The sequence below is a fragment of the Monodelphis domestica genome, chromosome 6, assembly GCF_027887165.1.
Source record: "Monodelphis domestica isolate mMonDom1 chromosome 6, mMonDom1.pri, whole genome shotgun sequence".
Taxonomy (NCBI): domain Eukaryota; kingdom Metazoa; phylum Chordata; class Mammalia; order Didelphimorphia; family Didelphidae; genus Monodelphis; species Monodelphis domestica.
This window is the reverse complement of record NC_077232.1, coordinates 296,426,875-296,452,194: the sequence shown is the minus strand read 5'-3', so window position 1 is coordinate 296,452,194 and position 25,320 is coordinate 296,426,875. Positions and strand designations below refer to the sequence as shown.

Here is a 25,320-nt window from a genome sequence, read left to right as displayed (position 1 = left end):
TTTAAGTGGGGAGGTCTGTGACCTATGTGTGCAATAGTGAGTGACAAATCAGAATCAAACTGACTGCCCTGCCCTAAGCAAAGCTACAACTGTGATTGGTAGACATAAAAATTAGAGGAAGGCACAGGAAGAGACACAAAAGAAAATGTCTTTAAAAGAGAGTTACAACTTCCTCTGGAGGAGATTCATCTGAGATTCACATGGGAGAATCGTCTGAGATCTTTAGAGAGGACTTTGATTTCTTCTGAGTTCAAGCTATAGGCTGGTGAAGAATCTGCTGACTGGACCCGAGACTGTTGGTGAGACTGTCCTTGAATTGAATCTCTTCCTTTGGACTGACACATGGTGAGTGAAAAGAGCCAACTGCTTTCCTGGATTTTCTGAAGAGACTAGCTTCAGGAGAGACCTACCTCTTGAGAGAAACATCCCCAGGTCCTTGACTTTGCCAAGGTCTCTCAGGCTAAGGACTAACTGTCCCTGCCTGGGTTGAGCCAGGGGCATGAAGTAAATTTCTTAGTGCTTAGGCTAGATAACTTACCCTATACTCTCTCTGATTTTCTTCAGTCTTTCTATATTTCGTAAATAAATTATTCTTAAATAATCCAATCCAATTTTTATAAATAACCCCCTTTTCCTCCTTACAGTAGGTTTTCTCAAGAATCTAGAGGCATAATGTTCATAGCTACAAATGAACCATATAATTTTATGGTTTAATTTCATTAGCAAATATTTTAAAATGCAAATTTCTGACATAAATGGAAGTTTTATTTAATTTGAAACAAACTTTAAAAAAATTTCCTATCTCAATATATAAACTTTGTCATTGTTTTCCAAAATGTATAGGGCATAAATACAACTTTTAGTTTTTATCATTTTCCAAGGTTTTAGCAAATTAAATTGCCAGGAAGAACTGCCCCAATGGAACTCAATAATTAAATGTTTAACTTGATTGAATCTTTATAACCCTATAGCCAAACTACCTTTTCTTTTTATAGAAATAATATAATAACATTAAGGATAGTTCAGGTAGTTAGGTGGTGCCATATAGAGTTCCATCCCAAGCCTCAGACACTTGCTATCTATGTGATCTTGGGCAAGTCATTTAACTCTATTCACCTCAGTTTCCCTCATATGTAAAATGTGCTGGAGAAGTAAATGGCAAATCACTCCAGTATGTTTGCCAAGAAAACTCCAAATGGGGTCTGGAAGAGTCAGACACAAATGAACAGCACCAAGGATAGGTTTGTCAATTCTTCAGTTGGGTTCATACTGAATATTATTAGTAATGTGAAAAATTCTGTAATCCTGTAACCTTTTTCTTGGTATCCTAAGACTGACTTTAAAGTTTAAAAGGGGAAACTTTCATATTGGGTTTGAAAATAGTCTATTCTCTGCTGAATTATCTGTCAGCAAACTACTTATGATAGTGGGGAAATAACATGAAGCTTGCCTCTTGTCCCATGTGACTCCTGGCATCTGGAAGACCAGCCTCTGATCCAGATTGTGGTCAGAGTTTGAAAAATCAGGGACTCAGAAACATGATGTCACAAGTGGCATAATGGGAACTTTAGGAAAGCAAGTAGGCCTCTTTTGCCTTGGAATCATGGAGAGACTAGGAGAACACTGGCCTGTAGTGTGGCTGTGCAGCTGGCTCAGAGAAGGCAACTAAGAGTGCCAGCACAGGCAAATGCTGGCTAAGGGGGTTGGCTTGCAAAGGGAATAACCAGCCACGTGTGGCTGGTGACTTTTCTTTCTCTGACCTGTTTTTAAATTATTTAATAAATACATTTAAATTAAGATAAATCTTAACCTTTTTCACAAAGAATCAGCCAACTGGTTATATAAGGCTGCTTTACCAATATTTTTAAGGCTTTAGATTAAAAATACCAAAGAGAGGGAAAATGACAAGATAGAACAATAAAGAGGTTCACATATTAAAATACAGGCATCTCTTCCTTTTTATTGGGGTTAGATATAGCATCCTCACAATCTGAAAAATCCACATCAAATTTTTTGACCTTCCTTCATGCCAGAGAAGTGAATTTTTTCTTTTTCTTTTAGGAAGTGTTTAACAGTACCTTATTGCATAATTTGGGTTAAGTATTTGGTCATAGGGTATATAGTTTCTAAACTTTTTCTGTGTTGTCTACTGGCCTTTATGGGTATCTGCAGGCTTCCACAAGACTCCCTAAAAATTATCATTTAATTTCTTTTGGGAAGCTGTGATACATCGAAACCACTATAGGGGAAATCATGATGTAGAAGGGATTCTTGTACTTTGTGTTATTAAAAGCAGACAGTATCCTCAACCCTCTGCCATCTTTGAAGCATTAAAGATGAGAACAGAGTGATGGAAAGTTCAATGGGCACAAAAAAGTCACCACATACAACAAAAGAGACACTCCAAAGAAGAAGAAGGGTGATGAGCTAAGCATAGTCAAAGCTCAATGGAATGCTTTTGAAAATCCAGACATTAAGTACAATGGGGTCTCATTTTCTCTATATCTTTTAGTCAGTTATGATTATAATAACGAGCATTTATATCTAGCACCTTAGGATAGGCACAATATAATATCAATTAAAATAACTTAATTTAGAATAGTTAAATCAATAAAAATACAATCAAATCTATTAATTATGTCAATATTTTATTACTGCTAATGTTGCTATAGCATCTACAGTGCACCAGGCACTCTGCTAGAGTACCTTACAATTCCCATCTCATTTGGTTCTCATAGCAACCCTGGGAGATAGGTACCATCATTATCCCCATTGCACAATTAAGGAAACATTCAGTTTAAATGACTTGACCAAGGTCACACAACTAGTAAATGTCTGAGGTTGAATCTGAACTCCAAGGATCTTCCTGACTTGGGTCTATCTAAGCACCGACACTGATGATTTCCTCCTTAGCTGCCTTCTAAAAATAAGAAAGAAGGCCTTCAGTATACTGAGTCCACCTCTTGTAGCAAATATCTGGTAAAGCATGGACTAGAGTAGACAAAGAAAAATAGGCATGGAGTATAGGTGGTCTATAACTTGCATTGCCTAGGAGACTCCCAAATCAGATTAATGAGATTCCTTTGAGCATTTGGGAATTCAAAGTAGCCTTAATAAATTAAAACAGTCTTAACTAAAAAGATGTTAAATAGGGAAACATCCTTAACCAAGAATAAAAACCAATTGTACAGACAACAAGATGGGAAAAGCCTATATAAGGAGAGATAGGCCAACATACCTAGAAGTCATCTTAATAAGGAAGAAAAAGTGGAACTTGAACAACTCCCTCATGCTCTTTAAGAACAAGGGTAAGGCCTGACTTAGGGCTTTACCTTCTCAAAAATCTATAGCACATTGTAGAAACTCCTTCCATAAATGGGGCTCAGCAAATCCTATAACCAAGTATTAGAGAATTGCCTGGAATACTGAGTGGTTACAAATACAGTAAGTAGGGCTCCTTTATCCAAAATTTCAGTTTCCATAGTTTCAACTATCCACCGTCATCCCCAAGTGCTGAGAGTCTATCCACTCTGCACTGGAAGTTCATCTCCAGCAGCAGTGTGTCTCCACAGCAATCTCTTCTGCTTCCACTTTCATTTTTTTGGTTCTGTTTTTGGAGGTGAGGGAGCCTTGGGCAGAGCAAGGAGAGAGTGCACACACATATGGGGGTTGGCAGATATTCATTTTTTTCCTCAGTTTCAGCCATCTAATGAAGATCTTGGAATGTATCTCTACCACCGTCCCCTTGGCCCCACCCCGGCAGACACAGGGGCCCTACTGTATATACAAAGGCAAGACAAGAACATAGTATTTTCTTTTCTCTTTTTTTTTCTCCCCTAAAACTCTTACCCTCTATCTTGAAATCAATCCTGGGTTATTGGTTATAGGGTTTAAGTGACTTGCCCAGGGTCACAGAGCTAAGAAGTGTCTGAGGTCACCTGTCTCTGGGCTTGGCTCTCAATCCACTGAGCCACCCACCCCTTACTGATTCCAAGGCCAAGTCTCTAACCTCTACACATGAGTTGCACAAAGTAGGTGTTTTATGTATGTATCAAAAAGATTATATGAAAATCAAGAACTAATCAGTATTTATTTAGCCTGAGGTCTCATCTGGATCCTACACTTTAAGAGATATGAAAAAACTATAAACTGTATAGAAAAATAATCACTGAAATGATTAAAGAAACAGATATCAAATTTATCTTGAATTGACATTTCAGCTAAAGGTTTTTAAAAATAACTACATTTTCTTGGAGAAGTTTTCTTTTAAAAATGTCTGGAGAGCATGAAACTATCTGCTTTTGTAATTTTGGGCTAAATGACAATTATGTCTTTTTCTCCCAACCGTGTACTTCATAGAAAGTGCTTTCACAGAATTACCAAGATTTCTTTAGCCTAATGCAATTATGTATAGTTGAAGAAAAAAATGTTGTATTTGCAAACTCTCAAAATAGATATAGAAATCACCATTCTCAGCTTTCACTAAAATCATCTGCATACACCCAGAATTGGTAGGCAAACATGTTTGTATGATTTATATTTGTAATTGTTGTTCAGGCCTTTCAGTCATATCTGGCTCTTCCTAACCCCATTTGAGGTTTTCCTGGCAAAGATATCTGAGTGGATTGCCATTTCCTTCTCCAGCTCACAGCTAGTTAAGTATGTCTGAGGCCTGAACTGAGCTCAGGAAGATAAGTTTTTCTCCTAGGCCCAGTGCCCTTATACTATTTATAACATACAATTAATAATCATAAAAGATAGGATTAATTTTTAAATCCATTAGATTGTAATATAGTCACAATATCCTAAATGCCAAATTATGTTGGCTCATTGTGATATTCTGCTGTATACTGTGTATACAGTGTACTGAAAGAAGACCCATGAAGTTTTGATTCCTCAGAGGCCATGACATTCCATAATCATGGCCATGCACTGTCACCAAAAGAATAGTTATTTTTTTCAAAATGGCTTTTGGGGAGAAGCTTGGCATCATTAACAGTATACATCTGAAAGACGATGCCAATATTGGTCATTCACTTTCCCTATTAAATTCTGGAACCTATTCATTTTCACCCAAAAGCATGTTTCCTAAAGACACAAACACATGGGCAAGTTCTAAGGTTTTCCAGTTCAAAGGCCTCTCCTAGTCTGGATTCCATGGAGGTTCTTTTCATTCACTAGGCTTGTCCTGTGTCCGTTCAATTCAATTCCAACAAACATTTACCAAGGGCCAACTTTATGGCATGCATAATACAATCAAGTGTCTCATGAAATAATATCTTTTGGTGTCTTTGCATTGATTGACAACAGAAACAAGTTCACTGACTCCTTTAATTGCACCATCCTTTTATCTAGCTGCAATCTCCTTATTTCATTGTAGAAAGATTTTGCATAATTGAGGAACAACTGATTAACATTTACAGACAGTTCTACCCAAGCACTATTCTCTTTTTCACCATCTCAAGAAGCATCTCAGTGCTCAAAAGGGCCATGGAGGAGAGGGGAAGCATTTGGCACATGTCTTTGTCAAGGGTTTCCATGGACAACAATTCATCACCAAAGGAGAGGCTGGCCCTCATGGAGCACACTAGTTGGCTGTCACTAGATTTTATTTCACACCAGTAAGGCAGGATCTCTAAAAGCTTCCACGTGACTAGCAAAGCCTTCAAGAACCCGAACATCACAGTAGGATGTTTACCAAAATTCCATTATATATTAGCTTTTCCAGCTAAATGGCTCAGTGGATGGAGATGGTAGGGTCTTGGGTTCAAATCTGGTCTCAGATACTTCCTACTTGTGTGACCCTGGGCAAATCACTCAATCCCTGTTACCTAGCCCTTACTGCTCTTTTGCCTTGGAACCAATACACAGTATTGATTCTAAGACGGAAGGTAAAGGCAATTTTTTTTTTAAGAAAGAGTTAACTAGGGATATTAGAGAAATACCATTCTGTTTGGCAGACTTCATAAATGCTCTATTCAGAATCTTTCTATACAAGAAGTCCATTGATTATTCTATTTCCAGTCCATCCTCCACTCAGCTGTCAACATGATCTTTCTTAAGCACAGGCCCGATTATGTCAATCATCCTAACTCCAATAACTCCCTATTATCTCCATGATCAAATATACAATCCCTGTTTGATTTTTAAAGCCTTTCAGAATCTTCCTCATACCTCTCCAGTTTCTTACACATTCCTCCTTTCCAAGGCTGTACTGCATCCATTTTCTGACTCTGGGAATTCTCACCATCTACCATTCTTGGGACACTCTCATCTCCTCACCAAATTTAGATAAAATCCCACCTGGCAAGAAGCCTTTCCTGATTTCCCCTTAATGTTTATGCTTTCTCCCTAAGATTATCCAACTGGCCTGTGTATAACTTGTTTGGGAAATGGTTGCTTGTATGTTGTCTTCCTTCATTTGACAGGAAACTCCTTGAAAACAGGAACTTTTTTTTGTCTTTCTATATGTATCCTCAATGGCAGCCAGGTGGTACAGTGGATAGAGTGCCAGGAAGATTCATCTCCCAGAGTTCAAATCTGGCCTCAAATCTATGATCCTGGGCAAGTCACTCAACACTGTTTGCCTCAGTTTCCCTCATGTGCAAAATTGGGTTAAAGAAGGAAACAGCAAACCACTCTAGTATCTCTGCCAAGAAAATGCCAAATTGGGGTGGGGGTGGTGTCATAGAGTTGGACACACTGAAAAAAACGACCTTACACCAATAACTGAATGTATTCTCTGGGCTTGGCACATGACTGGCACATAATAGATGCTTACTAAATACCAGCTGATAATGACAGAAGAGCTCTACATTGTAATTTTTCTTTAAGGAGAGCATACCTACTATCATACATTTTTAGCTAATGCCAAAAAATATAAATAAATAATAAGACCCTCGTAATAATGGTGAAAGATCATTTGACATAAAAAAGGGAAGGAAACAATCATTTATTAAATGTGCCAAGCACTTTGCAAATATCTCTTTTAGTCCTCACAAAATCCCTCAGAGGTAGGTCATATTATCATCCTCTTTCACCTTTGAGGAAGCTGAAAGTAAGGTTACACAGCTACTAAGTGTTTGAGGTTGGATTTGAACACAGGTCTTTCTGACTCCAGGGCAAGAGTCCTATCCACTGGGCCACCTAGCTGTCTTAATATAAGCATTAAAATATTTTAGTGAGCTTTCAATGGGAAAAACTTAATATTAAAATGTAAATTGGCAATGTACATCAGAAGTACCAGAATTTCAATTTACATCAAATTAGGTTATAAAATTTAAAAATAAACTAAAGTAAACCTAAACTAAGGCATTCTGTTCAGAATATGGAAAATTCATATTTATATGAATGTTTTTGGTTTAGTCTTAACAATGGTACTTGTGGAAAGATATTGCATAAAGAGAAAAGAATGATATACTTCATGGGAAAAGATGGGCTGATGAGAGAAAACATCTACATTCTAAAATACTTTGGATTTGTCGATAATCAGGAGACTACATAGTTCATTACTAGTATGCTTTCCATCATAATAAACTTAATTACTCTGTACATATAATTTCTCTCATCCTATATATACTCTGAAGTACCTATAGAGCACAGGCCTAAAAACCAAGCTGCCAATTTCCCAAAAACCAACTTCCATCAAATAAGCAACCCAGCAGGATTTACCGTCATCACTGAAAAGCATTCTGGATCCACTGATGGTGGCATATCCATGAGGATCCTTGTGGACCAAACATTGACTTAATTTTACCAGATATATTCTACTAGACATTATTTATTAGATGGTATCTAATAGATATTATCTAGTTTTGTTGTAACTTTCCTTATTTACTTCATGAAATACTTTCTAATTGCATTTTAATCTAGTTTGGGCTATAGCAGAGGGAGCTGTAGACATGTCTGACTACCTCTACTCCAGAATGCAAATCTCACAAACATGACTACTGTTTCTCCTTACTGAAGGACCCTCACCCCCCCCCCCCCATTACAGCATGTTCTAGATTTACTTCTAATCCTGCTTTCTTTACAATGTCATGATAAGGAGTCAAAAAGAAAAAGGCACAAGGAAAAAGTTAGTCAAAACAAGCATAACTTAAAAGAATTGGCATAAACCAGAATAATTTCATTTAATATGGTAAGAGAAGGAAAGAAGGAGAGATGAAGGAAACTTGGGAAAAGGCCAGAATGTGGGTACTTACTTGCCTAAGAAGGCAGAAAGCCACAGTCATTATTGATGGTAAGACTCTAGGGGGAGCTAGGAGGCTCAGTGGTTCAAATCTGTCCTCGAGACACTTCCTAGTTGTGTGACCCTGGGCAAGTCATTTAACTACCATTGCCTAGCTTTTCCAATCTTTTGCTTTGGAACCCATACAGAGAATTGATTCTAAGATGGAAGGTAAGGGTTAAAAAAAAAAAAGATTCTATAGCTATGGAATATGGTTCTCCATTCTGGGTCACACGGTCTCTTGGGTCACAGAAGACTACAGTTTTGAGAGATAGTTCTCCCTTTTAGATCACACAATCAGCAAAACAACATTCAAAAACTCCAGGATTTCCTTAAGGTCAGAACTTAATGTATGCCTGAAGAGGCTACATATCTGAGATTCACTACTACTTAAAATTTTACATTTTATTTAAATCCCTTCTAGCTTACTACAACAATTAAGCAGTTTTTAAAAACATACATAAAATGGATTCATCACTTTTATCATCCAATCTCTACTTAGTTGGAAAAAAATGATCCTGCTCTGATTTAGCAAAGATTATCTTAATTTTCTCCTAGTAGGAGGCTACGTTTTGATGCAAGGCATCAAACTCATGCATTTTCAAAGGAAGCTTTCTACACTGACCAGGCTAGTCAGTTGAGCTTCTTGGTTAAGGACACACAGCACATGCTCAACTTTTCAAAAACAAAGACTTAATTTCTTCTAAAGGGATAAATTCAAAAGGGAATTAAAGCTGTTTCATTTCACACCATCTAAAACAATGTTGCCAGCACTGCAATGGCACAAGAGCCCAAGTAAAAGGCCTGGTCCAAGTAGAAGAGGGTAAAGGCAGGAGAAGAACTCAGAAGCTAAGAAGAAAAACAAAAACAGAGCCAATGCAGTATTTGGGGAGTGAAAACAACTGCTAAAGTTCAAATGTCTCAGGCTTATTTTGTGTTTTGTATTTGACTAGAGTTTTAACTCAAGACCTCTTTTTTCCCCCCAGTTAATCATTTCTCTTAATAAAATCTCTATTTAAAATACTACTTTTGATGAACTCAGAGCATATAAAGATTATGCCATGCTCTGAATTTAAATTATGCATTATGGGACAATGATAAACAGTACAGAAGATATAAGAATGAATGAGGAAGGGGGTAGGGGGAGTAGGTAGCATTGGACTAATAGAAACATTTATGTTCACTTTTAATTAATCATCCTAGGTAGCAGGGCAGCAGGTTGTTTTCCCTATCAAAACTACTTTTATACTAAATCAAATGTCCTTGCTTGCTCAACAGTGAAGGTCTTAAAAAAGAATCCAGGAGAAAAGGGGGAAGACAGATGGAAATCCAAACCAAAGAAAACACAGTGAATAATGAATGACATCGTTGCCTAATGTCATAATGCTCAGAAATAAGTGGAAGAAGCAATCTGTGCTGCAACGCCACAACAATTAATGACTGATAACCCTTCAAAATGATCAGGAAAAAACAGATGATGAATAAGGACATATCTCTGCACAGTGAAAGAAAATGAAATCTAACCAAAAAGACATGCTGCCCCTGCCCAGCAGCCTCCCTCCAAGAGCCCCTCTAGCAGTCTGGCAGGCAGTCCCCAAACCTCTTACCTGTGAGGACAGCTTTTGCTGAAGGGTCTGCCAGGTCCAGGGCCGATTTCCCATCAGTGTTGCGAATGTTTGGATCAGCTCCGTGCTGCAGCAGAACTGTGCAGGGAAAGCAGAAACAGTCTCTTACCTCAGGGACACACACATTATGGACTGTTAAGTGTCTCCTCGGCATGGTGTAGGCAAACACATACATTGCACAGTCTTTTTTTCTCCTTCTTTCTCTCTTTTACAGAAAGCACTGCAGCAAAGATTCCTCTCTAGAGGGAGGCTAAGTTGGCAACTTGTGGTACAGTGAGATCACATGATTGGTCATGGCAAACACCCCGGCAGGAGATGCTGTTCTGCCCACCTTTTGTGGGTCTCTTATCTCCCCACAGCTGGACAAGCTACACTGAAGAGTAAGCCTGCCTCATGCTGGGCAATCTGCTCTCTCTCTCTCTGGGAGCCTGCTCTAGCTTTGTTACCTCTGCTGAAGCTGCTCCATTTCCAAACACTTCCTCCCCCTACAACAGTCGTAACATGGAATGGGCCTTTTAGTGGTTCAAGGTTTGCAAATGAAACTTGACATAACACACTGGCCTGTGTCCAACAAGTTTAACAGACAGAGAACTAGATGCTACTCAGTCCCTGCAACCTGGCTGTTAAAGGGTAGCCACCTTCTCAAATATTCTTTCTTTCAAAAATGTGTATGTACAGAAATCCAATTACTGTAAAGTTAGGCTAAAGAAGAGCCTCATACTTAATTGCACACCCAATGAGAAGCAACTATGGGAAATTGTTAGATGTGGAGGTTCCCCTAAAAATAAGTCAAGTAAAATCCAGATATAACATTTTATTCCTCAAAAAGGAACAATTCTTTCTGTCTAAAAAGAAGTTATCAAAGGCCACCTCAAGGAAACACAGTCCAGTTACAAGCAAAAGAGAGAAATGAAGGCAAAGTATTACTGCTAGGAGTAGGAATAATAACTCACATTTCAAAAGCATTTTAAGATTAGTCAAGCTTTGGGGCAGCTAGGTAGTAGGATAGAGCACTAGGCCTAGAATCAGAAGAACCTGGGCAAGTCACCTAAACCCAACACCCAACTCTTGCTGCTCTTCTGGATTTGATACTAAGATACTAAGAATTGATACTAAGCCAGAAAGTAAGGATTTAAACAAAACAAAACAAAACAAAAACATTAGTCAAACATTTCACTTATATTCATTTGATCTTCACAACATCCTAGTTACTGTTATTATCTAACTGTTACCCTCATTTTATAGATGAGGAACATGAAATTCCAGAATGCAGGGCCTTGCCCAGGGTCATACAATCAGCAAATATCCAAGTCCAAACCCAGGTCCCAGTCTTCTTGACAACAAATTCCATGCTCTATTTACTAGCCTATACCACTACTCTAAAACATCACCCTCTCTCTAAGGGCAATGGAGAAAAACTTCCCTTTTCTCTCAATATTACTAGATTCAATGTATGCATACAGAGAGCTTTGAAGTAACACCAAATGAAGAAAGACAATACAGGCACTGAGCAAACATACCACCATCACTTCTCATAGACCAGGATGCATGTCATAATCTAAAGATCATGTAATATATGAAAAGAATACAATGAGAATCAGCAGGATTGGAGGAACACTGCTTTCCAAAGGAAAGGAATTAATATCTTTTTACAGCAATATCCTCAAAATGGGAGAATCAAAGCAAACCAACATACACTAAAAAATGTGAATTATCACTACCAGGCCTATATTGCAAGGGGATCAAAGGCAAAGGGCCCATATGTACAAAAATATTTGTAGCAATCAGTCCTTTTTAAAAGGAAGCAAATTAATGAAAACTGAGATGCTCACTTATTAAGGAATGGCTGAATAAACTGGAGTATAAGATCGTGAAGGAATACTATTGTGCTGTAAGAAATTAGAACAATGGCTTCAGAAAAATCTGAAAAGACCTACATGAACTGAGGCAAAGTGAAATGAGCAGAATCAGAAGGACAATAACTACACTAATACAATATTGAAACAATATCCAACTGTGAAAGACTTAACTGGTAACTGGTCAACCCAATGATCTACCACAAATCCAAAGGTCTCACGATAAAAAATAAAATAAAATACTATCTACTTCCAGATAGAGGACTGATGGACTGAGATTATAGAAAAGTATTTTTTCAAATTTCTTGACTTCTCAGTGGATGGGGGAGGGATAGAAAAAGAGAATTTGTAACTGAAAATAATTTTTAAAACTTGAAAAAAATTCTTTAAATTACTTAGCAGAATCATACCAAATGGATACATGATCATCATTTTTCCTTTGTTATTATTAAGAATGTAGGGGCAGCTAGATGCTCAGAATAGATTGCCAGGCCTAGAGAGTCAAGGTCCTGGATTCGAAATCTGGACTCAGATACTTCCTTCCTGTGTAACCCTGAGCAAGTTACTTAACCCCAACTGCCTAACCCTTACTGGTCTTCTGCCTTAGAACTGATAGCATAGATTCTAAGACAGAAAGGGCTAAAAAAAAATACACATAACTAGGACAAAAAAGGAAACCGTTGATACTGATAAAAAGTATTATACTTGGTTAAAAAAAAAAATCAACTCTACAAGTGTAAGATGGAGAAGGCCTAGGAGGCAGCTATTCTGAAAAAGATCTGGGAGTCTAAGTAGGACGCAAGCTTACTATGAGTCAGCCATGCAATATGGCAACTAACAAGAAAAGACTGCATGATGTAAAATGGAGATTTGAACCCTAGACCTCAATCCCCAGAGGTACTTGGTATTTCCCAGAATTCCCTATAATCTCACCTGAGTCTCCACCTGGGCAAGATCACAATTAGTATTTAAACTGGCAGTAATGCCTACCTCGCCCTCTTCTATGCTCACATTCTCTCTGCTCAGCCATTGCAAGATGTTGTAAGCTATGAATGGGCTAATCAGCCCTAGGCATGTGGTTTTCTTATTTTGTATTTCTTTATTCCTGGATTTCTAATAATCTTTAATAAACCTCATAAAATATAATAGTTCTATTACTAGAGACTAAATTTAATTTTTACAATGAGGAACATAGATGCTAGGTACAGGAAGACCCATCAGATCCACTTTGTCCTTAATGAACCTCACCTAGAGGTCTGGGTTCATTTCTGGACACCACTGACATGAAATAAAGGACATTGACCAGCTGAAGTGTCCACCACCCATGAACTTACTGTCTTCACATAGGAGAACCAGCTGAAGCTAGACCTAGGCACATTGAGCTTAAGAGAAGACACCTGAAATGAGCACTGTATCAACCTGTGAGACAACAGGAATTTGAAGGACTGTCAGGGAAGAGTAACTAAATGGTCCTGTCTGGCTCCAGGGGCAGACTACAGAAAGGCCAATTTGGGGTTGATGCCAGCAATAATAATGTCCTGATCATAAGAGCTGGCCCTACATGGCCCAGATGCCTCCTCTGGTAGTGGCAGGCTCCTCCAGCAGATAGGGGTTGTCATTGGAGGAGTTCCTTTGCAAGGGGGCTGCACTGTATGGCTCTAAGGTCCCCTCTAAATTTCCAATTTTCTCATGCTATGAAAAACTAAGGGCACAAGAGTCAAAGGAATCTGCTAACACTTTTATTTCCTTATCACTGAAATGAATGAGGCAACATCTAAGGAATCTGCCACCTCCTTAGTACTGTGCACAGTACTTCATGAACTGAATAGGTAGAAAAAAGATTTTCAATGTATACTTTTTCCCTTGAAAATAATAGAAACTCACTTCTTCTGTTTGGCAAAAGCCCTCAACCTACTCTGCTACTCTGAAAGAGTCTGTCTGACCACCCCACCCCACCCCCATCCCTATTGAATGTTCTGTGTCTTTAGGATGTCTTTAGAAAGTCCCTTTAGCTCAATTTACCAGAAACAAAAATACACTGAGCCTCAACCTTTTCCAGCACAGAATCAGGGAGCCATCAAGATGGCAGCATAGTAGCAGGGAAATCCTGAAACTGCTCTGAATATCCTTCCAAACTGATCTTTAAAAAGCATCTCAAAAAGAGAAAAGTCAAAGCAGGTTAAGCAAGGGAGCTCTTCCACTAAATACATGAAAGGTAGGTAGAAAGAGTGGATTTCCATGATATAAGGGAGCAAAACTGCACAAGGAAGAGCACAGGCCAACCATCCCACCAATCACCATGCCAGACATAGAGCCAGGACCTGGGCAACCCTGAGATTCTAGGACATGGGTTACACTAACAAAAAAGCACTGCAGACCTACCCCCAAAGGCTCCAGCCCTGGCTATGAGATTCGGAGCTCAACAGTACTGGACTCACTTGGGTCTCTGCAGCAGCAGCAGCAATGGCAGTGGCATTGAACATAGCCTCAGGTAAAACACTGTGAAGCCGTCTACACCAACAAAAAACAAAAACAAAAACCTCAGATCTACTCCTGCAAATCCCAGGCCCTGTAGGTAAGGTTCATAACTCCACATTACTGGGCTCACTTGGACCTCTGACAGGGCAGTGAAGATAGCTCCAAGGCAAAAACTCTGTGAGCCAGAAGCTAAGATAGAAATGACCAACAACTTGCAAGACTCCCGATCCTCAAGCAGGAAAATGAGTAAACAGCATGAGACGTCAAGAAATAATGAAACAATTTTTTTAAAATGAAGATAGAAGACAACATGAAATATCTCATTAAAAAATCAACTGCCCTAGAAAATATATCCAAGAGACAATTTGAGAATTATTGGACTTCCTAGATGTCATATTACAAGAAATTATCCAAGAAAACTGCTGATATTCTTGAACAAGAGGGCAAAATATACAATGAAAGAATCCACAGATCATCTCCTACAATAAATCCCCAAATGACCACTGCCAGGAATGTGATAGCCAAGTTGAAGAGCTTCCAGGCCAAGAAGAAAATATTGCAAGTGGCCAGAAAGAAACAATTCAGATATCATGGAGCCCCGGTCCCGATTACAGAGCATCTGGCAGCTTCCATACTGAAGAACCGCAAGGCTTGGGTTATGGCATTACGGAAGGCAAGAGAACTGTGTCTACAACCAAGAATCACTACCCATCAAAATTGAATATATACTTTAAGGGGAAAGTATGGGCATTTTATAATAGAAGATTTCCAAGAATTCCTGAAGAAAAGGCCAGAATTAAACCAAAAATTTGATGTCCAAATACAAAATTCAAGAGAAGCATAAAAAGGTAAATAAGAGAAAAAATTTAAGGGTTTCCGTAAGGTCAAATTGGTTACATTCCTATATGGAAAAAATGATATCTGTTAACTCTTAAAAATTGTTATCACTATCATAGTATATTGAATAAATATACATAGGCAGAGGATGTAGTATTAAGCTGTTTAGGGTGATATGTAAAAAAAAAATAGGGAAAAAAAGACTACTTCTACTTCTCTATAGGGTAAGATAGGATTCTATACCCCAATAAATCTGTCTTCCCTCTCTGAACTCCCAGTAGAAGAGGAATAAGGAATTGGAGTATGGGGAGCAGAATAATATGAGAGGGAAAAGTGTGTGTGGGGTGAGGGAATTAAAAGACCCTAAAGAGAAATAGGAAGGTAATAAGAAAGGAGGTGGTGAGAAGGGGAGTAAAATAAGGGGGGAGGAAAGGGGGACTGAATAAAAGCAAAACACAGGTGTGGAGGGAAAGAGTGAAAGGAGAAAGGGCAGGATTAAAAGAGGAAATTAAAATGATAGGGAATACACAGATGGTAATCATAATTGTGAATGTGAATGGGATGAACTCATCCATAAAACAGAAGTGGATATGGATAGCAAAGTGGATTAAAAACCAACACAGAATCAATTCAACAATGAGGCAGTGGATGCAACTGAGATCCGTTTTGCTTTAGCGCTATTTTACATACAAAAACAAAATAGGTGAGCAATGCCAGGGCAGAGCAGAATACCTCAATGAAATCCTGTCAATGGATCCTCTAAGACAGTGGTTCTCAACCTTACTAATGCCGTGACCCCACAATACAGTTCCTCATGTTGCAGTGACCCCAGACCAAAAATTTATTTTGGTGGCTACTTCAAAACTGTAATTTTGCTACAGTTATGATTTGGAATATAAATACCTGATATGCATTATGTATTCTCATTGCTACAAATTGAGAGGAAACTTTCAAGCACCCTACTCCTCTCTATCCTACAAGAGCCAGAAACCCAGCAATTGTGTCCAAGCTCTCCCCATCATAGTATCTGGCCACAGGCTCCAAGATGCTTGCAAGACACAGAGAATGGAAAGGTGCACTTGGCTTTCTGTTTAGGCATATGAAAGCATGACTCTCTGAGCCTGGAGAAGGAGAGCATGGCAATTGCTAACCATTCTGACTTCTCATCATTGGCACCTAAAAAACATACTTTGGCTGCTATCATCATTCCAAATTCTACTCCTAAGTACCACAAACTAGCCACATGGCTTTGGAGACCTATCACTTCATTTCTGTGAGACTCACTGATAAGTCCCACTATACCTTTAAGATCTTGTGAAACTCCTGCTAATGTTTCAAGATGCCAAAGAAGCCCAGAAAATCCGCTTCCAAAACTTACAGTCCAGGATCCCACTTCTACTAAGTCCATCACAGCCTCTCAAACTTGGAAAGGGCTGCTGAGGCCATCTCAAAATGGCCCACCTGAATGAACAAGAAACCCTAGGGACACGGTCCAAACCAAATTGCCATCCAATCTCTGCTTAAAGACATCAAATGAAGGGAAACCTATTACCTTCCCCTTGGGACAGCACTAATTATTGGGAATTTTTTTCTAACATCAAAACAAAATTGGTGTCTGCAATTACCACCTACTGCTCCTTTTTTCTTTCCACAAGGACCACCCCCCCAGACAATCCTTTTAATACCATAAGACAGCTATCAAACCCACTCTCCTCCCAAGAGTCCCCAAACTGCTATTTTCCAAGCTAAACATTCCCATTTCCTTCCACTGATCCACCTATAGCTTGTGCTTTGCATGTAGAAATCAATGGAAAATTCTTCACCATTCAGAATCCTTCCTACTGGCATACAGAAATGAAAACAATACTCAAGACATGCATGAGATAACTAGGGCGGCATACAAGGGGACTGCAACTGCCTCATTCTGGAGAGATCCTAAAATTTTCAGCCTTTTTGGCTATTATATTGGCTCATAATCAGCTTGTAGAATACTATAAACCTCAGATTTTCACACCAACAACTGTCCAGTCATAATTTGCCCACCAAGTATTTATAAAACTGATTTTTTAAACCAAGGTCTACAATCATCTTACAATACTCAAGCCACTATTCTAGACTGTTGACATCTTTTCTGACCAGACCATACAAGTAAAAGTATTCTCTAACCCTCCCACAGTTTGATATCATCTAGAGATATGAAAACTAACACCATCAATCATTCAAGTTACTCATAAAAGTGTCATGGTACCTGCTTGGTGTATGCCACTAAAAAAAAATTCTGTCTACCTCAATATCAACACCTACATCTGAAAGGTTTGATGATTCACCAATATACCAAATAGTACTATCATCTGTTGTTACTCAGTCATTTCAGGCTGTCTTACTATCTGGGACCCTATTTGGGGTTTTCTTGACAGAAATACTGGAGTGGTTTGCCATTTCCTTTTTCAGTGCTTTTCACAGATGAGGAAACTGAGACAAACACACTTAAGTGACTTGCTCAAGGTCACATGGCTAGTAAATGTCTGAGGTTGAACTGGAACTCAAGGAGATGAGTCTTCCTGCCTCCAGGACTGACACTCTATCCACTGTGCCACCTAGTTGTCCATATTTCTCCATGTTATTCAAAAGATTCAACTCTCAAAATTGTCAAATGCTTGGCTGTAAAAAAATCCACCTGATCAATAAGTCTTCCAGGATCCACTATTGATAAAGCTATACTGGGTCTTGTGTAGTCACTGCTTCTCATCTGCTAAACATTTATTATTTAACCCTTTTAACTATCTGTTTCCAAGGCAGAAAATCAGGAAGGGATAGGTAATCTGTGTCTGAGGCCATATCTGAATCTAGGACTGCCTCTTTCCTTTTTAGATAACATTTCTTTAATCCTGTAGCAATTTGCCCATTCTCCACAATCTTTCAAGCTCACTGATAATGAGTGGTCCTGGGTTCAAATTTGACCTCAGACACTTCATAGCTGTGTAATCCTGGGCAAGTCACTCAATGCCAATTGCCTAGCCTTTGCTACTCTTCTGTCTTGGAACCAAGGCTCAGTATTGATTCTAAAGAAAATAAGGATTTTTTTTTATCATAATCTCATTTGATACTCCCAACAACACTTCAAAGTACTATCATTATCCCCAGCAGATGGAGGTCAAGTGACGAACTTGTCCAGAGTCCCAAAGCTAGATGTGTCTGAGATCACATCTAAACTCAGTTCTTCCTGACTCCAGGCCAGCCAGAGCTCTATCCACTGTGCCATTGTACATGAACCTCCTACTTCCCCTCCTGAAACCCCAGAGAATAGAATCAATACTGTTATTGATTCCAAGAAGTGTTGTGCCTATCAGCTGCCTTAATTAATCACCAAGCACTTAAGTGCTCACTAGATTCTGGCCTGAACTGTGTTGGGCACTACAATGGAATTAAAAATACAAAAAAAATGGCACATCCTTTCCTCCCAAGGTGCTTCAACCAAGGAGGGAACCAAAAACAAACAAACAAACAAAAAATATATAAAATAATATAAAGACTAAATACAAAAATATAACAAGGTAGTTAAAATTAAAGGCATCACCCTGCCTCCTTCTCCTTCATGTAGAAACCCCTGAAGGATTATTTTGTATGTGCCAGGCACCATGCTAAAGGAACAGAGACAAAGAAAGGCAAAAACTAGCTCCTGCCCTAAAGAATCTAAAGGATAAGGCAACCTGTGAACAACAACTCTGTGAAGAGAAGAAAAGTACAGAGAGGAAAATTGGGACAATCATCAGAGGGAAGACCCCAAGGTGCTACAGGAACTTCAGGATCTCTCACCTCTCAAGCACGGACCCATGAGTCCTAATACATCACAGAGTAACTCTCTCTGCTAAAGCCTGAATACCACTGTGCCCAAGGCTCTCTGGGCAACAACCTTCTCAGCCCCATTTTGGAGGTTTTAAGTTCCTATTACTGTTTAAGGTTAAAAAAAAAAAGTAGGCTTCCCAGGCAATGGGTAGTATTCTAGAGGTATTCTAGGTGGTTCTGATATCATTATAGAAACTGTAAGGTTGTTCTGATTTGGAGGAGTCAATCCTAGTTCCACTGAGACTCCCTCCACATGTCAGAGGGTTCCTTTATCACCTTTCCAGTGTTATCCCTTCCACTTCTTTGGGTGTTCCCAGTTAAACCTACAATCTTCCCTTTTGCATATCAAATAAATAGACCTGTTACTTTTAACATTGATTTATTCATCTAATTCTTATGAGAAATCCCTTTAGTTTCAGTGCAAAATTAACTGTCTTCCCATAACTCCTCTAATAATGTCATTTCCATCATTTATCACTTTTGCCATTTTGAGGTGAGACCATTATCTTAGAATGGTTTTATTTATTTATTTTTTTAACATTAGTGATCTGAAGCAATCTCATGTGATAACTCTAAGGTTCCTTTGAAAATAAATTAATGTACCAAGATGTACCTAGGAACTACATAATCTAATTAGAAAACACTTTTTTTCCTTCAGAAATAAAGGCCAACCTAAATAAACAGAAGAACACTAATTGCTTATGGGTAGGTTGAGCTGATATAATAAAAATGATATTGCTATCTAAACTGATTTACTTATTATGTGCTGTAACAATCCAAGGACATCAACAGAATATTTTATTGAGCTGGGGAAAAATAAGATTCATATGGAAGAACAAAAGGTCAAGAATCTTCAGGGTAATAATGAAGAAAAGTGGGGAAAGGGTCTCTACAATGAAGTAATCATGATTCTGGTTTAAAAAAAGAGAAGATGATCAGGGAAACAAATTTAGTATACAGCATACACAAGACACCAAACACTGAATAAATCCAAAGGGAGGCAGAGGTACTGGTGTGGTTTACTACTTCCTTCTCCAGCTCATTTTACAGATGAAGAAACTGAGGTAAACACCATTAAATCACTTCCCCAGGGTCACACAGCTAATAAATCCTGAAGTCTTTCCAGCTCCAGGCCTGAGGCTCCATTCACTGTACCACCTAGCTGCCTTAACTTGTTCATATAAAACCTTTTTAATCTTTTATAACCCAAACTACCTATTTGGCTCTCCCTTGGCTTGGTTATGAATTTCCCCTTTGAGTTGTAAAAGATGCCTCAATTTCTATGATGCTTTTATATTTAGGTCACATATCCAATTGCAGTTTGATATAAAGTATACTTAGGAAGGGAAGAGGGGAAAGAGTAGTTAGTGCCCACAATATGCCAGGCACTACGCTAAGTACTTTACAATCATCATCTCATTTGATATTTACAAGACTCCTGGGAGATAGGTGTTATTATTATATCCATTTTGAAGCTAACAGAGGTGAAGTGACTTGCTTAGTGCCACAAAATTACTAAGTGTCTGAGGACAAATTTGAGCACAGGTCTTTCTGCCTCCAGGCCCAGCACTCTATCCACAACTCAACATAGTAGCTAGGGCACTGGAATCCCCTGAAGCCAGGCAGTCCTGAGTTCAAATCCTCAAATGCTTAATGGTTTTGAGATCCTGAGGAAGTCACTAAACTATCTGAGCCTTGGTTTCCTTAGCTGTAAAATGAGATGCTAGTCTAAATTTAATTCAAACAACTTTCTGTGTTCCCCAGTGAGTTTTGTCAAATAGTGTTTTGCCCAAAGAAGCTTAATTCTTGAGTTCACTTGATGCTGACCAGCTTCATTTGATCATTTCTGCAATTTACTTAAGTTTCCTGAACAAATCAACTTTTCTATTTTCGTGAATCAAAAAGTATTTCTTCATTAAGGGTCTACCACAAACCAAACACTGTTAAATTTGTGGGAGATAAATTCCACTACTCAAACAACCCCCATTTCAAAGCAATTTACATTCTAATTAATCCACCACAATTTTGATAAATGTTCCTTTAAAGGATAGTCTGAAATCTGATAATATTTGCTTTTCTCACCTTTCTTGCCCTTAAAATTTCTAAACCTTGGGCCCATTTAAGGAGAAGGATAGGAGATTGGGCTTGTGATGTCATTTTCCATGGCGAAGAAATGCCATATGCAAGTGGGCATTCACTGACCTTCACTCTGAGGTGCTCAGTTATCAAGACTATGCAGAACAGGGGCTGAAACTATGATTTCACTGGCAGAGAAAACCATGTGGTTAAGGGTAAGGGTAGATGTTTTAGTTTGTTTTCTCCTCCACTTCCCTGGTAACCAGCCAAATATTGCCAAGTATGGATTTATAAATTAGGGCTGTGGAGATGGGATGGGGTGATTCCATTATATCACATTCCACTAAAGGAATTTTTTCTGTCCAGACTAACAAGGGCTAATTTTTAGGAGCACATCTATTCTATGAAATAGGAGACTAGAAACCTGAGAAGGTTTCACAGACAGACAGTAGCAAAGATTGCCTGATACTTTGGCCAGCAAAAATTTTACTTCAAAAGCAAACTTTCTTCATCTTGCCAACAACATGTGGTCTTTCTGGTGGCCCTCTCCCCTTACCCTTTGTACAAGGGGTATGAGGCACTTCAAGGGAGTGATGCCATTGCACAGCTGCAGAAGTGGTCTGAGTTATAGAAAAAAGAACCAGATGCTCACTGTGCACAATTAAAGATGCTGGGAAGCTGAAGAGTGCTCCAGCCACATGGCTGTCTGCACCATAGCTCTTGGATGCTGCCATGAGGATGCAACCAGCAGGGTTGTACCAACTAAATAATGAAGAAGTTCTGCCAAAGGCCAGCTAATACAGGTGGGCACTCTACAGACACAGAAAAGATGTGCTACCAGGTAGAAGACAACAATCATTGCCATTATAGATTGGCATCTTCTCTACAACAGAGTCAACCTAGAGCTCTGAAAGATAAAGTGATTTGCCCACTCACATGACCATTACTAATGAGAGGTGACATTTAAACTTTGGTTTCTAGAACTGTTCTCTAGCTATTATTACATCAAATTGCCTCTCCAAATGAATGTGATTTTGTCTAATTCTTCAATGAATCCTTTGACAGTCTGGTAGGACATTAAATCTGTAAGTTAGGCAGTGGCATAGTGCCTGGCACACAGTGGGCATTTAACAATGTTTATGATTAATATCCTCAATTATTATAAGATTTCAGAATGAACAATAAATCTATGTTCAATTATATATCTTCCTTTATTTTGGGAAAGTGTTTCCTAGTTGTATTTAGGTGTTCTAACTGTGTTTTTGTAGATTAATTCCCAAAAGCAGTTATTTAGAATATAATTTCTCATCATTTCTTCCTTATTTTGGTATCCTATTTTCCTACTAAGATTCTAATCTTCAGCTCATTCCTACTATAACTTGTTCCCTATAAAGAAGGATGATTAAAAATTTGGCCATAAATTGAACTGCCAGGAGTCCCTCAAACATTGCTCATTTTGGTTTCATAGATATATCCAAGATCAATGATAGTCTCTTTGCAATGAGCAGGTTAAAGTAATTTGTGAAAACAGCAGGGTCTGTGTATAATGACCACAACTGTGCAGTGGAACTGCTATCTTTTTCTGTAGTAATTAATTATTTACTCTGCCTACATATCTCCTGAGGACTAAACAAAGTTTCATTGTTTCCCAATATTCTGATCTATTTTCCGCAAGGTTATTTGGCATATCACAATGGGAAACAAGGGCTATGTGTCAAATACCCCAAAACTAACCACCTCTTTTCTTTGGAGACAATTCCAATATAGTTTGTTTTTCCTGGAAAAATCTGAGACCAAAAAAAATGTAGATAATAAGAATTCCATCTGAATTTGATTAGGCCAACTTACACTATTAGTAACCTCATACTTTATTTAAAAAATCTTGAAATCTATTTAAAAAAACTTAAGACTTCCTACTTTTCAGTCAGTCAATAAACGTTTGTCGAGTTGCCTGTTATAGGTGCCCAATCCTGTATAAAACAGTGGAAATTTTTCTAGGTTCTTTTCCAAGTAACTGCAGTAAAAAAAGATATACTGTATATTCGCTATGGTACCATGAGTATCCTTTCCTTTTTTTGCTAAAAAGTCCACGCCTCTTCTCCTTTGTGCCCTTTTGTTAGTTTCTAACTATAATCCCTCCCTTTCCCAGATCACTCATTGACTCACAAGTTGCTGAAGAAGAACAATTCTTTCTTACCAGTCTCCCCCAGCTCCCTGAAAAAAACAACCAAACAAACAAACAAACAAAACACACACACACACACACACACACAAAAAAACCAGTCCCATTTTTTAATACCACTTATGCTCTTGAAAAACCTTTTTTCTGGCCTTGTCTCTTCCTGTTCAACAGGCTGTCTATTCCTTAGCCATGACCCTCTTCCTATCTCATCTCCCTTCTCTTACACTTGCCCTATCTCTGGAACTTCCACCCACAACTCCCATACAAAAACTTCCATACTTGAGACATTCCATGACAGAAACTTCCAGCATCCTTCTTCATTACCTGGAAGTGGTCAACCCTTAATAGACTTCAGGGGTAATAAGCAAATATATTAAATATCTCTGGCAAGATCCTTTCCTTTTACCACATTAGGAGTTCTAATATTCTAAGTTTGACTGCCACCAGGGCTACTCCAGGAGCTACATGAACTGCCATTAAGACTGGACCTAAAAGTCCTAGAACATCCTAGATTCCTTTCCCTCTTTTTGCTTTGAGAATACAGGAGGTCAAGGCAGGTAGGTATCAGTGGAAAAAGTGCCAAGTCTGAAATCAGGAGGACCTAGGTTCAAATCTAGCCTCAGGTATTTTCTAGCTGTGTGACCCTGGAGCAAGTCTTAAATACCTTTTTTTTTTTTCAACTTAAAAAAAAAAAACAAACCTGTTTGCCTAGGCCTTTCTGTCTTAAAACTGTGAATAAAAAAAAAGTAAGAGTTTTTTTTTTTTAAGTATAAGAGGAGCACAATGATATTTGTGACCTATCAGTATCTCATTTTGGTCCAATATTAAATCCAAACGGCCAGGAAACTGGTATGGGTCAGGTCTAGTCCAAACCAAATGCCCCACACAATGGAAATACAGGAGGAGTAAACAAATGCACCAGCTAAGGACAGTAAGAGCAAATACCAGTAAGAGAATCCTTTCTAAACATATAGAAAGAGAAAGGGGTAAAAGTGAGGGAGACTGTAACAGTAGAGAGGCAGGTTTGGGGCACTATGGACAAAATCTGGTGATGCCATGCCTACAAGTAAATCAATGTTTACTTTGTTTTGGTTTTTTATGGGATTACATGTAAAATGGGAGAGTGAATGACCTGGGAGGAGGGAAAGATGGAGGTAGAGTATGTTTGATGTGTGCTGGTCAAATAAGGGGAAGATGACCTTGGGGATCTCAGAAAGATAAGAATCTGCAGAAAAATGAGCAAGGAGATGGAGAGGGCCAGAGGGAGATCTTGCTTTAGCAATGGTAGGTGGTTGCACTGAGGAAGGCTTCTATGGACAAAGAGATATGTTCTGTGAAAAAAGATGGGGACCTTGGGGTAGAGTTTGGGAGATTTGGTTCTTTAAAAGACTAAGCACCCTATTCTGAGAGAAGGAGTAGGAGTCAGAATTCCTGAAGGCAACTGGCAGGGAAGGGAAGGGAAAGGAAGGGAAAAAGGGAGGGTATGAATCCAAGAAGTAGATTTTTAGGCAAAGGGAGAAAAGAAGGTGATCAGGGAAAGGGAACAGAACAGAGATAGGCTGCATAATCAAGGATGTGAGACATGGACAATAAAGAGAAAGAAACTCTTCCCAGAAAATGACACAAAATTTGAAATTTAAAAAACTAATGAATAGGAAGTGAGGACAGGAAAGAGGAGAGTTACTTTGACTGCAAAGAAAAAAAAGAGTAGAAAGATTAAATGGCCAGATAAAAGGAACAAATAAGCAAAACTCCAAACGGAAAGGAGTAAAAGGAACAAAGGTAAGAATTAATGAGCAAAACTCCAAACAGAAAGAAGTAAAAGGAACAAAGGTAAGGAGAAGATAGTCAATAGGAATAGGACCACCTTAAAAAAGAAAAAGCTAGTGCAAATACCAACAACATGGAAATGGGATCGAATCAAAAACACATGTGATACCCAGTGGAATCGTGTGTCGGCTATGGGAGAGGTGGGGGGGTTGGGGGGGAGGAAAAGAAAATGATCTTTGTTTCCAATGAATAATGTTTGGAAATGACCAAATAAAATAATGTATAAAAAAAAGCTGAAATAAATGAAGGAACATAATGTTTAAGAGAGGGGAAATTATAATTTTTAAAAAATCTAACATGGGTCAAATACAGGTACAATATAAACATAACTCATAACTTTAAATGAATAGATTAAATAAT

The 25,320-nt window shown here is 38.5% G+C and overlaps 1 protein-coding gene across 10 annotated transcripts in view; it reads right to left on the bottom strand.

Annotated features, from left to right (window-relative positions):
- TNKS (tankyrase) overlaps positions 1-25,320 on the bottom strand; it is a 221,797-nt gene that overhangs the window by 139,478 nt on the left and 56,999 nt on the right. For all 10 annotated transcript variants that reach the window (XR_008913059.1, XM_056803482.1, XM_056803484.1 and 7 more), the window contains one exon: positions 9,838-9,933. Coding sequence is in view for 9 of the 10 variants with exons in the window: in XM_056803482.1 (XP_056659460.1) it covers positions 9,838-9,933 (96 nt within the window). In the remaining variant the exon portion in view is untranslated. The remainder of the gene's footprint in view (positions 1-9,837; positions 9,934-25,320) is intronic.